The 24,972-nt window shown below is 35.3% G+C and overlaps 1 protein-coding gene across 1 annotated transcript in view; it reads right to left on the reverse strand.

The window, feature by feature from the left end:
* Positions 1-500: 500 nt before the first annotated feature.
* GABRA2 (gamma-aminobutyric acid type A receptor subunit alpha2) overlaps positions 501-24,972 on the reverse strand; it is a 64,378-nt gene continuing 39,906 nt past the window's right edge. The window contains exons 5-9 of the mRNA XM_005517737.2: positions 24,292-24,374; positions 21,234-21,377; positions 20,315-20,467; positions 11,523-11,725; positions 501-7,549 (exon numbers count right to left, since the gene is read on the reverse strand). Coding sequence (XP_005517794.1) covers positions 7,241-7,549; positions 11,523-11,725; positions 20,315-20,467; positions 21,234-21,377; positions 24,292-24,374 — 892 coding nt within the window. The 3' untranslated portion in view covers positions 501-7,240. The remainder of the gene's footprint in view (positions 7,550-11,522; positions 11,726-20,314; positions 20,468-21,233; positions 21,378-24,291; positions 24,375-24,972) is intronic.

Here is a 24,972-nt window from a genome sequence, read left to right on the forward strand (position 1 = left end):
CTAAGTAAGCTTTGTTACCCCATATACTCCCACTGACTAATTAAGCTGGTAGGAGGTTTCTTATGCTCCACATCATTCGGTTGTTACTGTATACCCAGCAGCAACATGTTTTATAACCTTCAGAAAATATGAAATATTGTCATTTGTAATATGAATACACAATATTTATATACCTCATATTACTATATTACTCATTTTTCAAATAGGGCATCTGCTAAACCCTCACGAAGCTGAGGAATATTTTCTTTCCAATATATTGTTTGTTTCCTTTGGGAAATACTGTCTTTAATAAAAAAGCACCTTCATAGAGGCTGTAATGAGTTGTTTAAAAGCAAGAAAATTAAAAACCCACACACAAGTCCCAAGAGAAAAGTCATGAAAGGAATTAAATATTTGTCCTGTCAAAGCATTAAAAACAAAAATACAAAGTGTGCTATATTTAAATTAACTTTAATAAGAAGTACAAAAAGATAATGTTAAGCAATATTTTGCATGTGGTTAATAAATATTCTTCAACAGCAAGCAGTGACACATTCAAACATAAATCCAGTTATTTCTTTTACATTTTAGAAAAGTAACAATTTTCCCAGTTAAAACAAGGTCACAAATTACAGAATATTATCATCTTCTTTAATTATTTATAACTATGAAACCTACTAAATAAGTAAACTGTCACCCAGAAGATTTTATATGACATTGATGTTCAAGGTTAAGTATACTTACATTTATCATGCAGTCTCTTACTGTGCATATTTGATTGGTGTTTAATTTCAAAATTATTGGTTTCATTCTTCCCATTCCCTTATTTCTTTTTAATATACTGGGAGTGCCTATTTTCCAAGTCCTATACATTTTCACACCTAAGTGACTCACTAAAGTAGATTTGTCGTACAATGCATAAATGTTTTCTGACTCCAGCCCAGCTGAGAAATTGCAAACCATGTATGAATCAGAGACCACTTTATTTTGACTATTTTTTTTTAATCAAGTATAACAACATTTAGTGTAATCACTTCCATTAAAATTAAAGTGCCTTCAAATTTTTCCTAATAAAGTGACTATTTGGAGGGGAGAAGGTGAAGGGGTGCAGTTTAGGAACTGACTTTTTAACAGTTTATAGATACGGTGCATATGTATTCTAATAGATGTAAAGTACTACATTGCATTCCGTGCTATTGCTAAGCTACAGTAGCCTATAAACTGATAAATTCAGCCAAAATGAACATCTAATAAAGAATATCAAAAGCAGTTGTTCAAAGTAATATCTTATTCCATTCACTACTTCCACCCATCCTCAACAGCATAGTTTGATGGATAAAGTATTGGAAAACAAATATAACACTTCAACCTGTTGAAGCTCACCCCTTTTAATATCAGATGAATGAAAGCACTTATTGCAGTCATTAAAAACCTTGAATGCATAAGGACACACTCCAGAACACCTTACCAAGTGAATTATTCACAACATTATGTAAAGAATTTGAAAGCAAAATAGAACTTTTAAATTATCCAACAATAAAAATATAATCATATATATTTATGTAGACTCCAACACTAGAGGAAGAGTATACATCATCTTGCATATTTTAAAGTATCCTCCAAATTCCTTTCTGTTAGTGTTATCACCTCATCCTAATTTATAGCACTTTCACAATATTAAAGGGCATTAATAAATATCAAGGAAAAAAACAGACATAAAGTCCTGTGTTTCAGTATGGTTGACACTCCTTTTAAGAGCTTTTCATGGATCAAAGACCTGACAACCCATATCTGAAGGAAAGCCCAGGTGTAGTTAGGTATTCCTCTTCCTTACTGACTTCATTGATAGAGATGAATATGATGAGGACATAAATTAGTTTTATTTTAAATTCAGTGTAAATTTTGCCCTGATCTCCATCAGAGATGCCAAGCCCTCAAAATTTATCCTCTTCCAGTAAGATATAATCAGACTCCAGAAACAAGAGTTAAAAGATTCACTTAGAAAGAATCTAGAAAATCAAGTGGTTTAAAGTAGAGGGAAAAAACCATTTTATGTGATTAACACATGCCATGGATTGTAACAAAGTTTTGAGCCTTTAGCTTCTACTACTAAAGACCTAAAGTCCCTCACTGATTCTCAGACGGCTGTAATTAACAACTGGATTTAGAAAATAATTAAAAGTTATATTTGTTAGGGAGTTTGGGTCATCTACAGAAATTAGGTGGAGGTTTCCTTGACTAAAAAGAAAAAAAATATATATATTAAAGGGATATTAAAGGGATATAACTTGAATTTATATTGCACACTAAGGGCATTCTAGCAGGACATTCACCATTGCTGGGATGAGATGGAAGGAATCCTAACACCGCTTTATAAAGAGCCATTCACTTTACTCAAGGCTGAAAGGTGATCTGACTTTCAGATAATTTCACATAATTAATTTAGCATTTAAATGTATGCAAGACAAAAACTTTATATGTGACATGAAATTATACCACACTCAGAGAGTTTATTTAGGTATGTTTAGACATTTGTACAATTGTCAGACTGTGTTTTTTAAATGAAGCTGTTTATCGTCCTGCGTATATTTTTAAATGTTTTCTTCCTCTACTTTAAAACACATTTCATGGCTTTATAAATTTTAGCAGTATGTGTCCGCACATAATCGGGCATAGATGATGATAGCTTTATATCCACACTGAAACAATCTTTCATGCAAATTTGGTAGGGGTGGTAATATTCAGCAGCATAGACTTCATCTATTTTGTGAAGGCCAAGGCAAAACCTGTGCACTATGAAGCTTTCAGAATAGGAATGAGAGGTATGGAGGATGAGTGCTGACTCTCTGTGCTTAAGTGAAAGCCACGCTTTTTAAGAAAACAAAGTGTAGAATTAACAAAATTCTACTTAATTTCCCAAGCTTCTTTTCTCCTTCCACCCAAGATTCCAAACAACAGGAGACACACAGCATTGCATGGTCTGTTTTCACAAAGCAGTCAGTAGAGGCCTCTCACTTTCAAAGGCACAACTCATGTCCCTCAAGTTCAGTAGAATTATACAAGTATTTCCATTTTATGAGCTCTAGAAGTTACTGCCCCAAAACTCACATATGGCAATGAAGGCTCAGAACTGAAGCTGAAACAAAAATACGCATTACCTCCCCCAGTGACTTCTTCCTCAATTATCTGACATTCCACTGCCATGGTAACAAAGCCATTTGTGTACTCTGTTTTCTCCTTTCCTCTCCCATACATCCATATCTCCTCCCGGCTGCTTCTGGTTGATTTCGTGCAGACAGTTTTTGGTCAGTTTTGAAAAGTCCCATCACCCTGTATGTTATCCACTAGTTATGTAAGCACTGGGAAGGGAAGGTGACTCACTAAGGCTCCTGTTCACTCTCTAGATGCTCTTTCCTGTGACTATATGGGCAAATTGGCTCCTTGTTCTAGAATAATGTTCAGTGGTATGAGTAGTTTCCTAAACTAAAGCTCATAACTCAGAACACCTACCATATTATTTTTTAGAGATGCTCAACAATGCAACAGTTACAATTAGCTCACATATGACAGGTGGAGGTAATTTAATTTGCCACAGCATCACTGAGAACTTTCAAAGCTATTCCTCTGTCATGAAGTCTCCAGCAGACAGCTCTGGCTGATAAACTGTGCTGATCTCTACTTTCCATGCTGATTTACAAATTACTGTTAAATTAACTGACACATGCATCCAGAAGTATGTGCCCGAGTACTACACTGGAAGCCTGTTTCATAAACCTCATTTAGAATTACTGTAATTCCAAGCTAACTTTACCACAGTGTTTTATCTTTGTAATTATTTTACTAATTTTTTCAGTCACAAAATATGACACGCTGACCCAAGAATAATGGGAGAAGTAAATCGGATTTATATGTCAACCAAAAAATTCACCGGAAGATTCCATGTGCAAGTCCTCGATAGAGAACTGACTTGCATTTTCTCATTCATACTCCCCACTTTAAATATTTCAGACCTGCAAGATTTACTCAAATTACATGAAACCTCTACATATTTGGCACACAGATTGTGACATTAGCTTTAAAATTCCATACACAGATTCTATATACTAAATGAAATGACACAGATTCTTTCTAAATGAAGATAAGGCCTAACTCTTGTATTCTAGTACTCCTTGCACGATGCTCCCATTCACTTAAATCTTTACATTTGTATTCACCTATCCAGCTGGTAATCTAACAAATTTGCAACTTATGTGTACTCAGTTGGGCCATTGTATATGTTTCAGCAGTGAAACAGTAAAGCATACTCTTTCTTCCCATAGGAGATTGCTTTAATGTAGACCAACTAAATTTTCTGGAGCATGCCCATTTAAAAGTCTTGCTGTTGCCCACAATAACTGCATGTAAATATTTAAAATGTTTAGGGTTTTTTTTTTTCTTATAGTAAGTTCATATAGTTAGCCTATTTTTCTACATACAGTGGGCAATAAATGTAACTTTACCCTGTGATAAACACCTGGATTTTTCTACCTACTCAAGCAAGTGTAGAGAAAAGGGTCAGTGAATGAAAAAATAGTTGTACCCAATAAAAGCAGTAGCAGCAGGGCTGACTAACATGAGACAGCATCGGGCTTTTTGTGCAAACTGAAGATATGCTTTTTGCATGCAGCTCTGAGTTACCCAGATGTTATTTTCCAGAGAAGTCTTGCTGGAGAAGACTTTACCATTAAAAGCTTTTGAGGAGATCCCATTCTTGGATAAGGATGCAAAATCCTTCCTTATCAGGTAATTCAACATGACTGAGCACACTCATATTTGGTTGGCATGGGGAGAGTTCTGACTGAACAGTGTCATGCTTGGAGAAATACACAACAGTTTCAACACTGTGAAAAGTTTGAGTACCTGGGATGTAGCCAAGGGTGAGACACAAACCTCTGTTACTCATACCCCAGTCCGGTGAGGTTTGGAGAGTCCCTAGATCTTGCTGATATGAACAGAAGGTAAGAACTCTCACTAGGTCACAGGAAGGAGACCTCAGCCACAGAAAACATAATCAAGCTATTCAAGTTCAAGAGCATTTTAGCAGGGGCCTCCATTAAACTATACAGTCAGAGCCCTTTGCCAAAAACAGAGCTAAAAGTGAAGGGATTTTTCTACAGTCCTAATATTTACAATTATTTGTACATATGTACATATTTATATATTTATTCATACCTGGACAATGTGATGTTGAAGGGAAAATTTATAATTTACAAATGAAACAGTTTAAAAATGTATGCTTATACCATGAAAAAACCCTTTTTTATTGCTTGCCTTCTAGCCTTTTGTTCATAATCACACTATTGCACACATCTCCATGTAACATGGAAGATCTACATTTACATATAAATATATATGAAAATAAGGATATTTTTATTTTAATGTTCTGAGTAAAGTGCTCATTTTTAAGCTACTGTTGATGAGAAAGGTTTAGTCTGACAGTTTAATTAGAGGGAATTCAAGGGATACACACCTTGTCCATGCTTCTCCCTTTCTTTTATAACCTACTAAATGTCTTTATTTTACTGATGTCAACTCTGTCTTAACTATTAATTCTATTTATAATATGCATTTGTGACCTTGGCATCTATACTGTCACACAAAGTACAAAACAGAATCACATCAAAAGCAAAGAAAAAGCAAGAAAATAAAACAGCAAAAGAAAGCAGTGTTTCTCTTTGTTGTTTTTAGCACACTTCCATGTCTTAAGATACTCTTTTATTTGATTTAGAAATATTTGTACAACTTTTTTTAAACTCTGAACATATCTATTTTATGCACTATACTCAAGTTACTGTACAAAACTGCAATAAATGACACTATACGACTACATATGTCTCTACTAGAAGACATCATCATAAAGGTGTATCTTTTTTTAAAGGTCAACTAATAACTGCTAATGTATGTGTGAATCAAAATAGTTTTGATTGGCCAAGTATACTAAAATCTAAATACAGTACATAATTATTATTTATGCTATGATTTACCAGGCCTTTAGGGGCATAAAGAATCTTTGCAAAGGCTCAGAAGAAAAACAATTTTACTGATAGTATTAAATGTTCTTATAAAATTGCCAGTGGCAGATCCAATTTTGTTATATTTGTGTATATGAAATACAGTTGATGCCTACAGATGATGCATGACCTTTTATTAAAAAAATAACATTCAAATCTTAGCAAAATCATTTCTAGTATACAAAGTTGTTGTAAAGTTATGTCAGCGAAATGTAAAGTTGCAATTTACAAAAGCAGCAGTAAATTTTATTATATGGACATATTCCTGAACTTAAATCATGGTTCTTGTTTCCCTTGAAAACAGTGCTTCCTGGGACAAATACAGGTAAATATTGTAATGGCAGGCTTTAGGAAAACATCAAGCAAAAGAAAAAAAAATACATAATATTACTTATAAACTTAAACCTGAAAAATTTCTGAGTGATTCTATAAATCTGAAAATAATTCAATTAAGAACAAAATAAAAAATAATAATAATAAAAAAATCCAGCTTTGCTGAACCAGACAATCCATTTTAGTAATATCAAATAAATAAAACAGTGAAAAAATAAGTATCTCACTAGCAGAAGTTGGTTGCTATTGAGTTTGACAAACCCTTTTCCCTGAAATCAATTAGATTAATTTATTAACAATTTCAAAGAGGACAGAAGTAAGAAACTTGTGGCTTTTGCCGTATAGCAGTGTTCACTACCTCTTCAATCTAACTTGTATCCAGAATGTTTGTGAAGAGCAGAACTGTACTACCTCCATACTGTTATGTACATGGGTACTGCTATTGTATGAAACAATTACACCTTTTTAAAAAAATCACTTTTTTTAAATGACAGTTTCTTTCACTAAAGTAGAATTACTTACTTTATAGAAAAATATCTTAACTTTAAATTAAAAAAATACTGCTCCTAAATAATTATGTAGAATCACATCTTCATCTCATTGTACGGAGAGAATATAATTCTGTATATTTGAATCCTAGTTTAACAGAAGTCCCCTGGGTTTAACTTTTAAAGAGCTGGCTGTATTTGCCATGGGTGCTATCTGTTTACAGACCCATGAATTAACACTGTGTCCCTCCTTTGGAGACACACAGACAAGACATTTATATACACACTGTACATAATGGTTCACAGATTAGCAGTTATTAGTCGGACTGTACATAGCGAACAACCTATCTGATTAGAATGATGCTTGAAGTCCTCAGTGCAAGTCAGCTTTTAGGTTGATGGTGCAAAGCCAAGTAAGACGGGCTCCCTGTTTAAATATGTAGCCCAATACACTAAATTAAAAGTACCAAATAAGACTGGAAACACTATTCTAGACATTCTGTCAATTTTGCTAACACTGTTGAATGTCTTCTTTGCTTCTTGTGGCTTCGCTTCTGGCTTTGCCTTGTTGGGTTCTGCAGTTGTAGCACTCTTGGAGATGGTTGGTAGCACTGAGTCCTTGGTAATATTTGGAGCATAGTTGGCAACAGCCACTGCATAGGCATTGTTTTTCTTAATGACAGATGCTTTTTCTTTTTTCTATTGGAAGACAGCAGGAAATTAAATATTTCATGTGTATATGCCAGAATAGACTTAATAAATCATAATTTCAAAAGTAAAAGAAGTAAGTGAGCATATTAAAAGAAATACCATGCCAATAAATTCAGATATAAAGAAAGACATTTTAAGTCTATCCAAAAAGAAGGTTGAGGTGACATAAGATTCTCTTGCACCATCAAATGCCCTACTGAAGTTTGTGAGGAAATCTCTGTTACTGTGATTGTAAGCATGACTGGAAAAGAGTTGGCCTTTCTGTAGCGTCTTTTACATCTGTCTCCTTACAATAGAATTGCAAGTTCTATACAATGTTTTCTGTGAAGATTACCCATCATTATAGTAAAATTAAAATTAGGCCACCTTTCTTACATAAAACTAGCATGACTTTTATTTGGGCATGTCTTAACATACCACTAATAAATAAATTAATTTCAGCATAGAATTTCATGCTCAGAATTAAGCATATACATTTTTTTAGATACTCTGGAGAAATGTATTTACACATAAATATACATAGACACACATATAGAGAGGTCAGGAAGAGATTGCAATTAAGTGAAAGAAGGAATCCTGATTGATAGTTTTAGAACTGAGCTGAGATTTAGCCCTAGAACTATTTCTGTTTTTTATCAATTATTGGTTAAAAAAATGCATAACAATGATGAAAACAGGACTAAGAACCTAAAACAGCAGCAGAAGATAAGAAGAGTGGGATGGAATTAATTTAGTGAAGCCCAGAAAAGGGCAATTTAAGTCCTGCACTTGGGGAGGAATAAGCTATGCACCAATGCAGCTTGAGGCTAATGGGTTAGAAAGCAGCTTTGTAGAAAAAGCCTGGGGCCTTTGGCCACCAAGTTGAACACAAGTCAGCACTGAGCCCTCACAGAAGCAATGGCCAGCAGCCTCCTGGGTTACAGAGTGCTGCCAGCCAGCCAAGGGAAGTGATCATTCCCCTCAACTCAGCTCTGGGGAGGCACATCTGGAGTGCTGGATCCAGTTCTGTGCTTCCCAGTTCAAGAGAGAATGAATGAAACTAGTCTAGAGAAGGACCACAGAGATTATTTAAAGCCTGAGACATCTGAATTATAAAAGGCCAAGAGAGCTGGGGATGGTCAGCCTGGAAAAGAGAAGGCTCAGGGGGAGTCTTATCAATGTATGTAAATATCTGAGAATAAAGAAGATTAGACTTTTCCCAGTGAAATCCAGTGGAAGGACAAGAGGCAAAGAGTTCAACATGAAACACAGAATTAGGTATTAAAAAACCTCCAACTTTTACTATGAGCATGACCTAGCACTGGCACAGGTTACCTAAAGAGGTTGTGTAATCTTCATCTTGGAGAATATTAAAAAAATATCTGGACAATGACCCTGAGCAAACATCCCTAGTTGACTCTTCTTGCACTAGGGGAAATAAATTTAATGATCTTCAGAGGTTAATTTCAATCTCACCAATTGTGTGTTGTGATGGGATTGTGTATCCTTTCAAAGGGCTAAAGTTCAACCAGGGGCAGTTCAGTGGAGAGTCCTTGTGTACACATGGCAAAGGGATGTATAGGGAATGAATACAGCCTTGGGCTTTTAGACCAATACCTAGGTTCACAGACTGCTTATGCAATAAGACTGTGATGCTATAAATTAATCCAGTGCTTTGCAGAAATCTTAGACTAAGGAATTTCTAATAACCTGCAGGAAAGAATGGAAGGTAGTTTCTTAGGAAGCAATATATATTATTTACATATATATAAATATAAGAGATATAATTTATATATAAAACATCATACAATAATGTAATTTAAGATATATCTATGTAATTTAGAGGCAAGTGAATAAATATTAGATTTAGTCCATCTCTTCCACAAAATACAGAATTAAGCAGATAAAGAAATAGTTAACTTCTGGATCATATAAAAAATCATCAGTTGGATTGGTTTGTCTTGATTTTTAATTTGATGGAAGTGACACAATAAGGGAATTCTTGTGACAGTTGTCATATAGGTGCATTTCAATTTCTTGCTTCCACTGGGAGGCATCTACTCTATTTGAAATTTTGGGGTTAAATTACATCCAATTTGATATTTATCTGGGCCATCTAAAAATCTTACTAAGATCTTCATGATTAGATGTTGTGCCCAAAATACATCGTCTTAGGAGAGGGTGTCACATAAAAAGAGGATCTGGGAATCAGTTGGGAATTCAGCATTGTTCCTTATTGACTGGAATGTGAAAAATAGTTGATCAACTATGCAGCTTTTTCCTGCACCTGCTTTCCTGTGAGGCAAATTCCATGTCAACAGCACTTAGACAAGAATTTCCATATAATGTGAACACAAATGACTGTTACTGAGGAAACATATTTCATTTTAATTGGTGAAGGGTAAGCCTGGCTTTAGGTGAACAGATGCACTCAGCTAAAAAAAGAGCAAATTATCAAATCAAATTATGAGAGGAACACTTTAATTCATCTATAAGACTTTCCTCTCAGACACTATTAGTGTGTTTTCAAAAGGTATCTGTAATACCATTAATGAGACTGGCGTAACAAAGCTGAACCATATTTTTGGATGAGAAGCTATGACTATGTTAAAAGCTTATCTTCTTGTTAAGAAGTCACTTTGAAGAAAGTGGAGAACTCTTAGAATGTAACAGATACTACTGCCACTCCTAGGCAAGGAATACTGCCTAAGATAACTTAAGGAGTTGTCATTCCTGAGATCAGGAGACAACACTGTGGTACTTTAAAGGAATAACCAAAGGATGATCATAGAGTTTATAAGGGCTCCCTACACTATTAAAATGCCAGGACAATGTGCCAGTCTGAAAAGCTTAACTCATGACATGCTGATAAACTTCCCCTGATTTACCTCGAGCAGGAGGTAACAGATCCTGAAGTTATGGATTGTTCATGCCGTTCCGGAAATCACAGGGAATTATGAAGAATGAACATTTCTTCTAATTCTCCTTTACTATTAACTGAACATTTTGCTTCTTTATGCATTTGAAATGATGAGAAATCAGTTAATGAAACCTGCTTCACATTAACTACAATAATTTAGGAAGCAAATGAAATTCTATCCTATTTTAAGAAGAATCACAAAAAGCTGTGTATTTTTCAGAAGAAATCTGTTTTCATTGGTAAAATCAAGGTCTGAGATAGGAAAAAAGGATAAAATATATTAAGTCAGTCAAAATGAGCGAGCTCTAATAATTGTTCTGTTTTTTTGCAATTCTAAACTGCGAATACACAAATTTAGGTGTGTCACCAGATCATTCTGTTTGTGAAATGAGAAATTCTATCAGGTTAAAACTTTTCCATTCCATCACAGCTGCAGCATTATAAAGACCAGAAAATTATAGCATGACTGTGTTTCTGTGTACTCAAAGCATCAAAACATCATAGGTGAAGAATTTTGTACATCTGCTGTCTAAAATAGTTTTTAAATTAATGTCTGGCTATTATTAGGGATAAGTTTTAGAATACTGGAAATGTTCAGAAGATCTAGATTTTGTTATTCACAGTACTTACATATATGGATTTTAATTTGTTTTTCTAAACCTTACATACTGTGAAGATTAATATACATTATATATTTCTTATTTCCAACACAATTGAATTAAAAAAAAATTTAAAAGTGGTCAACCAATATAATCTGGATTAAATTTTATGAATAACCAGATAAACAGTTGTATCTGAGAAGTCAAAAAACAAGACAGTTCCCAAAATAAAAAAATAACATTCTTGATAACTAAATCTGGATTAGTGAAACCAAATGATGTTAGCTACATATGAGGTCAGATACATTTCTGTTTCAGACAGAAAATACATCTACATTCTTTTGATTTAAAGAATCTTTTTTTTTTTCTTTTTTTTTTTTTTTTATATGTAGCAAAATATCAAAACAATATTAGAGCTGGTTTAGGTAACTGACTAGAAATAGGACTATTTCTTAGGACTTACCTTATCATTCACTACACTTTTTCCATCCCAGGCCCATCCTCGCTTTGTGAAATAATTTACAGTTGCAAATTCAATTAATGCAGAGAATACAAATGCATAACAAACAGCAATAAACCAATCCATAGCTGTTGCATATGCTACTTTGGGGAGTGAATTTCGAGCACTGATGCTTAGTGTTGTCATTGTCAACACAGTTGTTACTCCTGCAAGGGGACACAAAAACAGATCAACAATTTAACTTGGATTTTGAATGTTAGCAAAAATAAAACCAAAAAATATTATGGTGTGTTTTTGAAACACAATGCAAGGGGTTTTTTTTCCAAGTTGGTGACAAACATTGCTAGAATTATATTAAATGTTGTATCTGGATTATCCTTTGAAGTAATTTCAGTTCAGTTTCTTGTCTAAATGTCCCTTTTTTAATGACTTGATATTTTACTTACAGAATTTTTTTTTAACCTATCAGGAAAGGATAGGTTATTATAAGGAAAAAAATTAATAATTTCTTCACAGATTCATAATATTTAGCAACATTAGAGTAATACTGATTAATAGGTTAATGTTTGGTAGCTAGCTTCTCTGCAATGGCTGCAGGTCTGGCACCCATATTTACTGAAATTACCACACAAATACACTTTTGTTACGAGAATTTTTATTTTTTTTTTAACAGTACCTGTCTTACTAACCATTCAGTGACATACTCAAAGACATAGGGTAAGTTCTCATTCAGGTAATATGGATTGTTTTCTAGAGCAGCATTGATTTGAAATGACAGATTATTATAACTGTATTATGTGTCAGAAAACAAGCGTTGGTGATACAGGAAGACTGTGCATTCACTGTGCCAGTTACTAAAAGAGCTTTGCAGTACTTTTTACATAATGAGGACCCAGTGGAGAAAAATAAAAAAAATCCCTTGCAAAAGAATCAGGAAGATACATGGGAGGAAAAGAGGAGAAGAACTCTTTTCTGAATTAGATTTAGCAAGCAGAAATCCACAGCCATAAATACAGTCTCCATTCCTTAAGTAAATCAGTTCTCCCACCTCAGGCTGAATCACACTTAGACAAACTAAACTATTCCCTTTGTGGCACACCATTAAGTTCGTCTGCAGAATTAAAAGCAACACAAAGGGATATACTTAGCACAGATCAGCAAACCTACACTTCACTCTGACAGGCAAAGGAGATGCCATGGCAGAAATATTAGTAACAGCCCATCACAGCTTCAACAAATACACACTCATAAAATTGCTGTAGGAGGCATCCCAAGAGAAAGTAAAGTCACTCTCCCTAAGCCAGATCTTCTGCTGTCATCAATCTGTCACCTGGGTTCTGGAGGACCGACCTAGCTCTGATTTCCCTTCTGCTACGAGAGAAGAAGCAATTTTAACCATTGTGTGAAAGGGAAGAGAGGCAGCAATTACATTTACTGAGACCTCCTCAGACTTCACAATTTTCATGCCTCCATCTCTGAAGGTGCTACAAAGAGTGACAGAGCAAAGCTAAGTGGACTCAGCCTCAGTGCCTTCAAAGGTCTGTGCAGGGAAAACAACACACAGAACACCCTGCTGAGTCACATGGTATTGAGACACCTTAGCAAACATAAATCTCTGCTGTTTTTCAGCCTCCATAAATTAAAAAAGTGGATTTGGCCTGGAATCAGTCATAACACTGTTTGCATCTACTAGTCTATACAATGAAAAGAAAGCAGCTATCATATAGCTATATGGTACTATAGCATATGTACTATATGGTACAGTATAAAAATCTATAGACAAAATATATTTTGTAAAGAACTTAGTCTCTCCTAACACTTACAGAACATATGGCTTAATTATTTTCAGCACCTCAGGGAAAAGACAGCCTATCTTACATTTAAAATTATCACATGTAAATTTTAACATCGGTCCTGAGCTGCAGATAAATCATTCTAATTATACAGAAGTATCAGTAAGTGAATTTTTCTCAGATATAAGGTGACCTTATCCACATGTAAATATATACAGTTGCTAAGGTACTGCTCAGTTTAAATCCCACTTTATAGAATAAATTAATCTTCTGGAAGCCACATTGACTTCTTCAGAAATCTGATTTAAGATTTACTGCTGACCTTTCCTAGTCTCAGTTAAAACATTGTGAATTTATATCTTGTTACCCCATGCTACCACTTGACAACTTCTCTAAAAAGTTCAGCAAGTTACACCACTTTGTGACCCAAATGCTAATCAAGCAGCACACTGTCAGACATTGCCAACATACTTCCATTTTATTCCTTTACTCTATAAATTTAGTGCTGTTCAAGCTGCCACAGTCATTTAACCTGAATTGAATGGGAAAAAATTGGACAGAAAATTTAATCTGAAATATCTGTCAGTTTAGTTCTCTAGTCCTTTTATATTGCTATTATTCTTCAGAGAAAAGACAGATGATTTTGCACATTATAGTTAATTTGAAAAATCAGTTTTATCAAGTCTTTATCAAGTCTTCTTTATGAAATAAAATGAATTGAAATTCCCTGCCTCCTTGCCACTGCTAAACTTGAGAGGACTGAAAAGTTAGTAATGTGGAAGAACATTCAACTTGTCAACTTGTATAACAAAACTCATTTATTTCACAAATATTTAACTTAAACACTTTAACTTCACAATTATTTAACTTAAAACCCCGCAAAACCCATACACTGATCAGAACAAAACTGTTCCTCATTGCTTATCTATGCCAATGCCAATGAACTAAAATTGGTATAAAAACCAGTGAGCAGTTTGTAGCCCCCACAATGAAGTAGTCAAAAAAATATTTGAAAGGCTATGTAAAGAGTGCATGGTATCTCACTATGATGTAGAAGAAACACAGTTTACATACAGATCAAGAACTATATTCTATAGCCCAGCACCCAGCAGATGTGGCAACTGAATTGATGCCAGAAGAAATGGTCGTGTATTATTTTGTAAGGGACCATGAGCAGTCATCAGTTTGTCTTTGAAAAAGATCCAGAAAATAAACCACTGACATTTCCTTTCTCCAAAGAAGAGCAAGGATTTTTTACTTAACAGTAAACATCCTTACAAGGCTTGTTTTCAGCAGTGGATGCCTATAAAGCTAAATATCTTCTATCACTACAGGTTTTTTCCATTCCAGCCAAGACTGGAGCTATTTGATTGCCTGGGATTTTTTTTTTGTTTGTTTGTTTGGGGTTTTGTTGTTGTTGTTGTTGGTTTTGTTGTTTTTTTTAATGGTGCTACTTTTGAAATGTCATTTGTGTACTGGAGAGAGAAAATCCATCTCCAGAGCTGCAAATTCAACACTCTGGCACTAAACTTATATCTCTGGAAAATACCAGCTATGTTATGTTTATAACAGTGGAAGAGATAACCTAAAAACTAGAAATGTCTACATAGAAACATAGAGTGGAAATTGGAGGAGCTAACACTTATATATTAAAGTTAAAATCTGTCATGATGACTACGTTATGCCCCATTTATATACAAAAGTCAGAGTACTCCTTGACAGAGACAAATTTTTGGACCCTAAATTCACTTCTTGTGTATTAGCTGATTTTTCTAATTTGAAGAGACTTTAGTCAACTGAACATATCCTAGCCTTTTGTGCTAGAATGTGGACACTTCCTTTGAAAAGGAAAAACCTAATTAATGAGTTACCAAAGGACAATTCTGTAATAAAGAGGTACTACAAATTTGCAAATACTTTGTACAAAATGTGCTCTATTTCCTATAATTTCAGGCTACTCCTCTCACTATTTTATCATTTCAGCACAGAAGTTTGCAAAGTTACACATAATGGTTGAATAATATATCACAAAAGAACTGATAAATCACTTTTTTTTAAATTTAGAAATTAATTTAATTGTTCTATTTTTTTTAACAGCAATTGCAAATGTGTTTTGGACCATTCCAGCCTGGTCCAAAACACAAAGAGATTCATAAATACAAATAACAGCAGAAAGGAAAGATTGTTGACCATTTCAGAGATACAGATAACTACTTCATCAAGACTAAATAGTTAGAAGTGTAAACAAAAGCTTAAAAATTCTGTTTGTAGCATGATATTAAAGTATTGCACCATAACATTTGGCTTCACAATACATTGTTTGCTTTCATTTACTCAGTGTGTGTGTGTTGTTAGAGAATGCAATACAAAAGGAGTGTACAGTGATTTTGCTCGAACACGGAGGTAAGTCTGAACAACCATTGAGAGAAAGATAACAGAAAATAGCTCAAGCACTCTGTCTATCCTTTTTACTAAAAGAACAACACAAAACAGTCTTTTTAAATAGCTTGGGAGGCAGTAACCATAACAAAATCTATTTCCAGCAAAGTTGGATTCAATCAGTTGAGTAAGCTATGCATCCATATGGTGAAGTCAGTCCCATGCTGCTTCACTGTATCAATACTGAGCAATGGAACACAATTTCCCATTGAGCAACAGACAAGCTTATTCCCAAAGCCAAATGCCAAGTGCTATCTACCCCAGTTCCAGGAAAAGTTGCATGCAGTTATGGCACCACTGGAATATGAACTAGTGCCTTCACACATCACTAAGTTGAGGAGACATTACTTGTTTGCAGCCAGCTCAGTCCCTTACTCAGGGCTAGTTTTCCACTACCCACTGCCTATCATTATATTATTATATCTACATTTAGCAGAAATTCCCAATTAAGAAATTATAAACAGAAATGTGTGAGTGGTGGGATATCTCTAAAGGCACAAAAGATAATCTGCAGCATGCAAAAGGAGAGAAGAATAAAGACAAGATTTTTTTTTCATTGAAATGGGGAAAAGTACATTGTATCTATAGAATTGTTCAAAAGGACGAGTATTATTTAATTCCCATGTAAAAAGAACCAGGGAACAAATCTGAACTTTTCTTGGGTTTCTCTTTCTGTAGGGTCACAACTAAAAAGTTGCTTTGGGTTTGTATGGCAAGGTTTTGGTAGTGGAGGACTACAGCGGTGGCTGCCAGATTTCCCCATGCCTGAGAGATCCAAAGCCAGCCAGCTCCAGGAGAGACACACACCACTACTGTCCAAGGCCAAGCCCAAGGACAGCACTGGCAGTGCCTCTGGGACAACATATTTAAGTTGGAGAAAAAATTATATTGAGCAGAGGCAGCTGCAGCCAGATAAGAAAAGGGAGAATATGTGACAGAAACAACTCTGCAGACACCCAGGTCAGTCAAGAGGGAGAGGGAGAGGGAGAGGGAGAGGGAGAGGGAGAGGGAGAGGGAGAGGGAGAGGGAGAGGGAGAGGGGGTGGGAGAGGGAGAGGGAGAGGGAGAGGGAGAGGGAGAGGGAGAGGGAGAGGGAGAGGGAGAGGGAGAGGGAGAGGGAGAGGGAGAGGGAGAGGGAGAGGGAGAGGGAGAGGGAGAGGGAGAGGGAGAGGGAGGAGGTGCTCCAGGCACTGGAGGAGGAAATCCCCTGCAGCCTGTGGTAAAAACCATGGTGAAGCAGCTGTGCCCCTGCTGCCCACAGAGAGATCCAGGGTGGAGCAGAGACTGACCTCCAGCCCATGGAGGACCCCATGCAAGGATGGCCTGGAGGAGGCTTTGACACTATGGAAAACCTGTGCTGGACCTGCAGCTCCACGGGCGACCCATGCTGCAGCAGTCTGCTCCTGAAGGACTGCACCCCATGGAAAGGAGCCACACCATGAACAAGTAAAAACAGACACAGGAATGTAGAGTAGCAATAAAATTATCATAATGAACTGACAAAAGAACTATGTGAATTTAAAATTCTTTATCTTAGACAATATAATAAATAGTAAGACAAATTTTTGTTCTCTCCTGCTTCAGTTAACAAAGCATAGATACCTAACTACATTTATTTTATCATTCTCATCAATACTCCATGTGAGTTAAAACACAGAAAACTGTAGCACTAAGAAAACTAATTTCTGATTTTGTCACCTGCGTATCTAATACCGCAATTCAAATACATGTGATGCTTCTAAATGCTATGACCCACTAAAAATGAAGCAAGAATCCAATAAGCTGCACAAGATTAGTTTTGCTAATATTGTTGACACTAAATGCATAACAATAAACACATTACTAAATGAAACAGATTGTAATCTTGCACTAAATGAAGGCATTATGAACCAGTCTTATTCTCTTTCATTAAGAATGCAATCAGATTTATCTGCTAGAGAAAACACATTCAAGATTTATTTAATCAAGGATGACAAAACTTTCTTCTCCCACGAATTTCAAGCAAAGTTGAAGTAATATAGCATTAGGCCATAATTCATTTGGGATAGGGCAGGTCAACAATATTAAATAGATGCCATAAAGAAAAGGGATTAAAGGGCTCAAGTATAAAATAAGCCTCATTGTACCAACCCCTAATGTTAACCTAGAACTTGAAACCACATTGCAAGAGAATAGAAAGGGAAAAGTAATTTTTCTCACCCATGAAATAATACATGCTAAGTGCTTTGAATAACTGGAAGTTATGCTTCTTTGAAAGGAACAGTATTCCAGTAGCTGGTCCTTAGCTCTCAAGAAGGTCGTTGAAATAAATTTCTCATTTAATTTCACTGATTTTCAAAAACACTTTGTCAAAACCAGTAACTTCTGATTAATTATATTTTAATATTGATATATTTAATACACAATGCAAAGATGGGTATCTAGCAAGTGACAACTCCATATAAAAACTAAAAATTAAGTAGGATCAATAAAAGTGTAAAGGAATACCTCCTATGATTTTTATATTCCCTGCTGAATGTAGCTTGTTTCATTAAGGTAACTGTAGTATGGGCTTCTTTTGTCACTGGATGGAGTCTGCTTCAAAGTATCACCCAGATGAAACCTTGAGTAAATCAGCCCAGCTCTAACTGACAAGAATATTTCAGTACAGTCAAAAACCACTACAGAGCAATAGACAAAATTTGTTATGAAACTGTGACTAGCTGCACATTTCAGTAACACACTCAGGCAAGAGACCAGAGAGTATCAGAAATCCCAGTGACAGCTGCTGCCAGTAGGTTTGGAGAAAGGCTGGGAGATCCACTTGAGGCTATGTATTTAGAGAGCCCATTGGCAGCTTATGCTGACAATCTCATCTAGAGTGTAAAGGAATGCTATGAAATAGCTCCTCAGGGAAAATCCAACCCAACCCAAAGGAAAAGGCTAAGCCTGAGGAGCAAACATTGCATATGCTACAGCTAAGGTTTCTCCAACAGCCAGAGCCAGAATGTGTCTTTTCACCTGGGTTCAGGGTGCCAGTCTATGCTGACCTGGAGGGAACAGAGCCCTGAGTGGCACACAGGGTTCATGTCTGTGCAGCAGGAATAAAATACTAGCATGAAACTGCTAAGTCTGCGTAAACCCATCATTCTTAGTAAACAGATTTCAGGTTTTGTGTCACTGAGCAGTGTGATTCTGTTTTTGTGGCCCTCCTTGCACTTCACTCATGACATCCTGAAGCATGATACTTCATTATCCACATTATACTAAACCCCAGGAGAGCAAAGCAGCAGGCTGCCATGCAGATACTACTTATTTCTAAAAGAAATATATACTAAACAGGAAAAAAATCAAGAACGAGTTGTGCAGGAAGGCACACACTTCAGGAAAATTATCCCAAGGCCTTGCTATGGATGGGAGTACCTTGTTACCAGTGACACAGTAACGAAAAGTACATTTTAGGAAGACCAGATGTGAGACTTTTTTTGGAGAAATCAATCACACTGTCCTAAATGTAGTGGAGTGGATACAGAAAAGGGCAAAGAAAGAGATATAGAAGGATTTGACAGTGTACTTGCAAGGCTGGAAAACAGGAGTGTACATTTTCATAATCAAAACCAGATAAATTCACAGAAGATTTTGAAGAAAGACCAAAAAAACCCTGCCTGATAGCTGCCTGGAAAACCATGGTATAATTCTGGTCCCATTGAAACCACTGACCTATTTCATCTGACTTCAATAAGGCTCATATTCAAACCTGCAATTTTCACAATGTTTTGTGTGGCATGTTCTCTACCAGGAGTGACAGCAGATGCTTTGTTGTGCATCATACTTAATATGCATTTGAGTTTGGCCTATTTTTTGAAGAGTACATGGTGTTTACTGATGACTAATCATACAATTTTATGCAGCATTTTTGATGACTGATTCCACACAGACATTAATTTTATTGTGCTAATTTATTTTTCTTTAAAAGCAAACAAACTAAATGAACTTGGCTTTGCAAATAAGAACATTTTTTACTTTGAGAAACACCACTTATTGCTCTGCTGAACCTGTCTGCTGCCTAACACTAGTTTCCAATTTGAATTAGCAAAAAAGTGTTGCCCAAAACTCCAGAATAGAATTTCTTTAAAAGAACTTCAGCTTGAAATTTTAACACAAATTGTTCAACAAATTCAGAATGAATTTTCCTAATTTACAAATAAATTGAGAAATTTGCTTATCTACCAAGTACCAGAATACCTGGATAATATCAAGGTAAGTAAGTTATTTCAGAAAAATATCTAAGTTTACTAAATTTACTTTTTAATTAGAAACATTATAATTTTTTTTTATTCTGTGATTTTTTTTTCCTCTTAAAAGAATCAATGATATATGAGGACAGTTTGCTTGCATGTACTAATTTCTAAAATCTTTGGGATTCTCAGGAGATGTGCAAGCTGCAGTTGAAAGCTGTTTGGACTAGAAATCATATCACATTCTACAAACGCTTTAACTTGAATGAAAAAGCTCTTTACTTCAGAAGTACTTTCTAGCATCTTCAACTATTGCAAACAGAGCTAATGCTACTCGGTGTACTCACCAAAGACTGTCCTGGCAGGCACAGATTCTCTGTTCAGCCAGAATGACACTTGAGACAGAATGACAGTCATGATACAGGGGAGGTAAGTCTGAATGACAAAATAACCAATTTTTCTCTTCAAGTGGAAATGAGCCGTCATTACTGTATATTCACCTAGGTGCCACAAACAAACAAAATACAATGAAACAAAACATTATCATCTTAAGAAAGGCAACTTCTTTGATAAGGGAAAGTTTGCTATATTTTTGTGAAACAAATGTTCTAGGGTTATATTGTACCAAAGGTATTTTGCAATAGAAAGCATCCCATAGATTATAAGAAAGACAATGAGTACAGCTATTTCTGATTCCCACTGTGTTGAATGAAAGATGAGGAATTCTTGTATGCACTGAGAAGTACTTCAGCCTTGAAGGCTTCTGCTCATAAGCAACTCTCTGTCTTCACACAACAGCTCTCTGAGAACTTAATCACCATTAGAAGGCACTCATGGGGGTCCATCACAGCCTGGCACATGAAGGAAACCAGTCTAGAGTCTGGCAGAATACTCCAGTGTTTAACGTCAAAAACACGATGGGAGGGGAACATGGTTGAAACCTGTCTGCTTTACCATTTAATAGACAAAATCTATGTTGTTTACAAAATGAAATTCAACAAATATCCCACCCCGGGTTACAAATGTTAGGATTTAACATGGTGCTCCAGATATAATTTTAGAAAACAGTTGCTGAGGGCAAGTTCACCTCTGCTATCACCAGTTAAGTATAATTTGAAAGAATCAGTGAATTGCTCTTTTGTGTTACTTGTACACATCTAATAGATCACATTTTGCAACACTCTTTTTCAGAAGCCTTTAACACCACCTGGAATATAGTTCTCACAGCCAGCAATTGTCTTTTTCTCCAAAATATCTTTTACTAACCTGTACTTGACTTAACTGTCTCTTTTCCAATTGTTTGGCCTAAAAGATCGTACTGATTCAGTCTTGAGCCATCTGGTGCCACTTGCACTGAATCTGAAGCATTGTAAGTCCAAATGTACGTCACTTCTGAAGTTGTGTATGCATCTGTGAGAAACAAGGTAAAATATTTCATCAGCAATTTAAACAGCATCCATCAAAACTCACAGAATTACAAGAGCTACTTATTTTTCAAATAAAAACTCACCCCAAAGAATTTTAAATTCTGTGGTAAAAAATATCTTCGACTGTCTGAAATAGCTTTACTGTAAGGTAAGTGCCTGTTGCAGCATTGGAACAGAGCACTCACTTGTGATCTTATTAACCACAATTTATTTCTATTAATCTACTAACAACATCTCTTCCACACTGTTAAAAGACTTGCCAGAGATTAGATATTGTATGTATCCTATAATTTGTTATAAGGCTAATGAAAAGAAGGACAATTTGCAAGATTTAGAACATACAACATTCTAAAAAATTCATTCCTGTATAATTCTGACCTTCCATTGTCTCCAACTTCGGGGGTGTATCACAAGAATTTTATTATTAGTTGAAATCCAGACTTAAATATGGGAAGCCAGCAGTGACAACACTCTGGTACCTTGTCCTGCCTACCCTCTTAAATCTCACTAGTTTCCATTATTTTGGGGGACACACTGACATTAAACAGGCTGCTCTCTCAGTACATTCATGATCAAACATACATTTAGCCTGGTCTCTCAAAATAAACTAGTACAAAAGCAAATCAACACAGTACTTTAAACAGCACTAATGCCTCTCCAGTAAGTAAGAGAAAAAATTAGTATGTCCTGAAAGTTTTTCCAGTCTAATATCCTATTAACAAATGGAATATGAAAGGAAAAGGGTAAACCACTGATGGAAGAAGTTGTGTGTTCATTTTGATTGACTGAGACAAGTACAATTAAATCTTACACCATAATTGCAAGTGCAATTAAAAAGTAAAGCATCATTACTGTTGGTCTGCAAACATTTTCATTTGAGAAATCTCTAGAGGCTCAAAAAGTAGCTTCTTCATGCAACTAGCCATAAATTGCATGACTAACAAAATGTAGCAGGTGGGTAGCAAGCAGAGATTTTTAACACTTCCCATCTATCCTTTCAGCTTTCCACAAAAATATCTCTGCTTTGATGCAAACCAGCAGTATGGCAAATTGTTGATTTGTCTCCATTCTCTTCACTGTCAGCTAGACTTTTTGTAAAGAATAAAGAAAAGCAATCTATTAAACTACAGCTTCTCCCATACATTCAGTTTGGCTTTTCTCTTATGTATAAAAAGAGACATTCATACATGCTGATGATCCTCCTAGCAACATAAGATTAGCAGCATATGAAGAGCTGTGACAAATATATACCATTGGCAAACTTGCCTTAGTTAAACCAAAATCCTCAGGATTCCTGCTTATTTTCACCACTATTCATCATTCAGATTCTATCCCAGAATAAAAGCTGAAAAATGCATAGTTGTCTAGAAATGAGTCCTAGGTAAAGAAATAAAATGTGTGTGAAGCCATTCAAAATGAACAGAAATAAGAGTCCCCTGAATGTGCCAAGAGGCTGGAGCACAGGTGACTTTGAGGGAAATGAAAGACACTTTTTTTTTAAATCACATTGCTCACATTTAGAATTCCTCTGATTATTAGAAAATCATAGGCAGAGAAAAAAAAAGCAAGCTGGTAAGAAAAACAAACAGTCAAGACTGAAAAAAAGACAAAAAAGGAAGTGGTTCACACAAAGTGTACTACACCTACTAGCCATAAGGGTTTGTAACCTAAAACTGCTCATGAAGAAAGTAGCCTTTTAGCCTGAGTTTCATTATTACTGGAATTTTCAAGTTGGAAGCTACATATAAGTCTTTTTTTCCTCCAACACCTTATAAATCCAACATGCTTCACTGGGCACATACATGTAAATATTATTAGTCAGTAGCCAATTTTGGCTAACATCTCTGGTGTTAGTTATTTAGGTTGAATTATGAATTACAGATATAATATTGAAGGGGTGAGAAAAAGCTTCATGATGCAAATAGTATTCATTCTAATGATCTTTTATCTCCATAACTAAGATTTCCTTCAAGTGTGGACACATCAGAAGTGCAGGCTTCATTTAATTTGCCACAGACTCCAAGGAAAAGGGATATTGGAGCACGATGGCACTGTGCACACTGGCACAGTGCTGTGACGAGCATCATGTGGTCAATGATGTCCTTAGTGGCAGCATATCCCCTGCTTTGTATTCTGTGGTTGCAACAATTTTTGTATGACAAATTTTGAATGACTTTTGTAAAGTCAGCCAGAATTTATAGGTTTTAACTTGTTTCCTCAAAAAAAAAAACACATTTCCTTTCCTTGGCCCAGCAGAGAATGTAGGCTGCAGCCAAAGGGAAAAAAAAAAAAAAAAGGAAAGCTTTAATGTACAAAATCCAGGAAATATATATAATGAAAAAGAAGAAGAATGGCTGTAATCTAAGAAAGTGAAATAATGCTGCTGTTAAAAATAATACCTGTGAGGTCAAATTCCACCTGTCTCTAACATGCACATCCACTAAAAAATGAATTTTTTTTTCTCACATAAAGCCATCCGCTATTGCCTTCATTGAATAAAAACATTAAAATATCATTAACAATAAAGAGAAACTAAGTTGTCATGATAAATCGAAAAAAAAGCACTCATTGAAGCCTTAGATCTGCTCTTTGTTAATATTACACAGGCTACGTGCATCCAGTTCTGTGTTATGATTTGCACACTGCAATGAAAATAGACCAGGGCAGTGCTGATCATGTGCAGGGTATCTATTGTTAACTGGAGTAATGAAATCTTTAAAAGACACTAGAAGACACAACACTTAAATAGAGAAAAAGAGATTTTGATGTGTCAGGTTACAAATTTTCTTTTAAAGTCCCATCTTCTGGTTTAAATTTCTCATGTAACAATTTACTGAAACAAAACTATGCTGAGAAATATTATTAACCAAAGGCTGTACTTCATATTATATACTTACAGCTGCCAAATTTCAGTGGGCATGAGTGAGCATCCATAGGGAAGTCCTCCAAGTGCATTGGACATTCAGCTTGGACTGTAAGCCTAAAAGGCAAAAGACCTCTATGCATTTAAGTCACTCAGCAAAACAAGAAAATCAGTTCCACAGAGATTAACAGAGTTCATGCCAATTTATTAGACTGAATTGAAACTTTATATTAAACTAAAAAGAATTTAAACCAGCTTTTACTTCTTCCATTTTATGTGTTCCTTTGAAAGGCATTTACTTATCAAGAATCTATAAAAGCTGACCTCAAAATAATGAACAAAGGTCATTTAAAGGAAAATATAAATTAAGTTATGCCAAGTTGTTAAAACAATAATTTTCTTCTCATAGTATTCTGAAATACATGTGTGCTAATATGGCTTTTAAAGGCTTATTTAAAAAGCATCTAAAATACAATCAACTTGCCAAAGAACCCTACTCCAGTGTTCTGAATTTAATTTTTTTACAGTTTGAATGGAAGATACAGAGAAAAAATATTTGTGTTCTTTCAAAAGATTGCTTCTGTTCATTCTCCATGTTACTAGTGATTATTATTTTTATTTATGTAAAGTGTGACATTATGTTAATAAATCATCCACTTTTGCTCATTTTGTGAAAAAACCCAGCAATATCCCAGTATCTTATATGGGGATTAGT

This window comes from Pseudopodoces humilis, chromosome 6 (genome assembly GCF_049639895.1).
Source record: "Pseudopodoces humilis isolate 2021_Gansu_Grassland_sample_001 chromosome 6, ASM4963989v1, whole genome shotgun sequence".
Taxonomy (NCBI): domain Eukaryota; kingdom Metazoa; phylum Chordata; class Aves; order Passeriformes; family Paridae; genus Pseudopodoces; species Pseudopodoces humilis.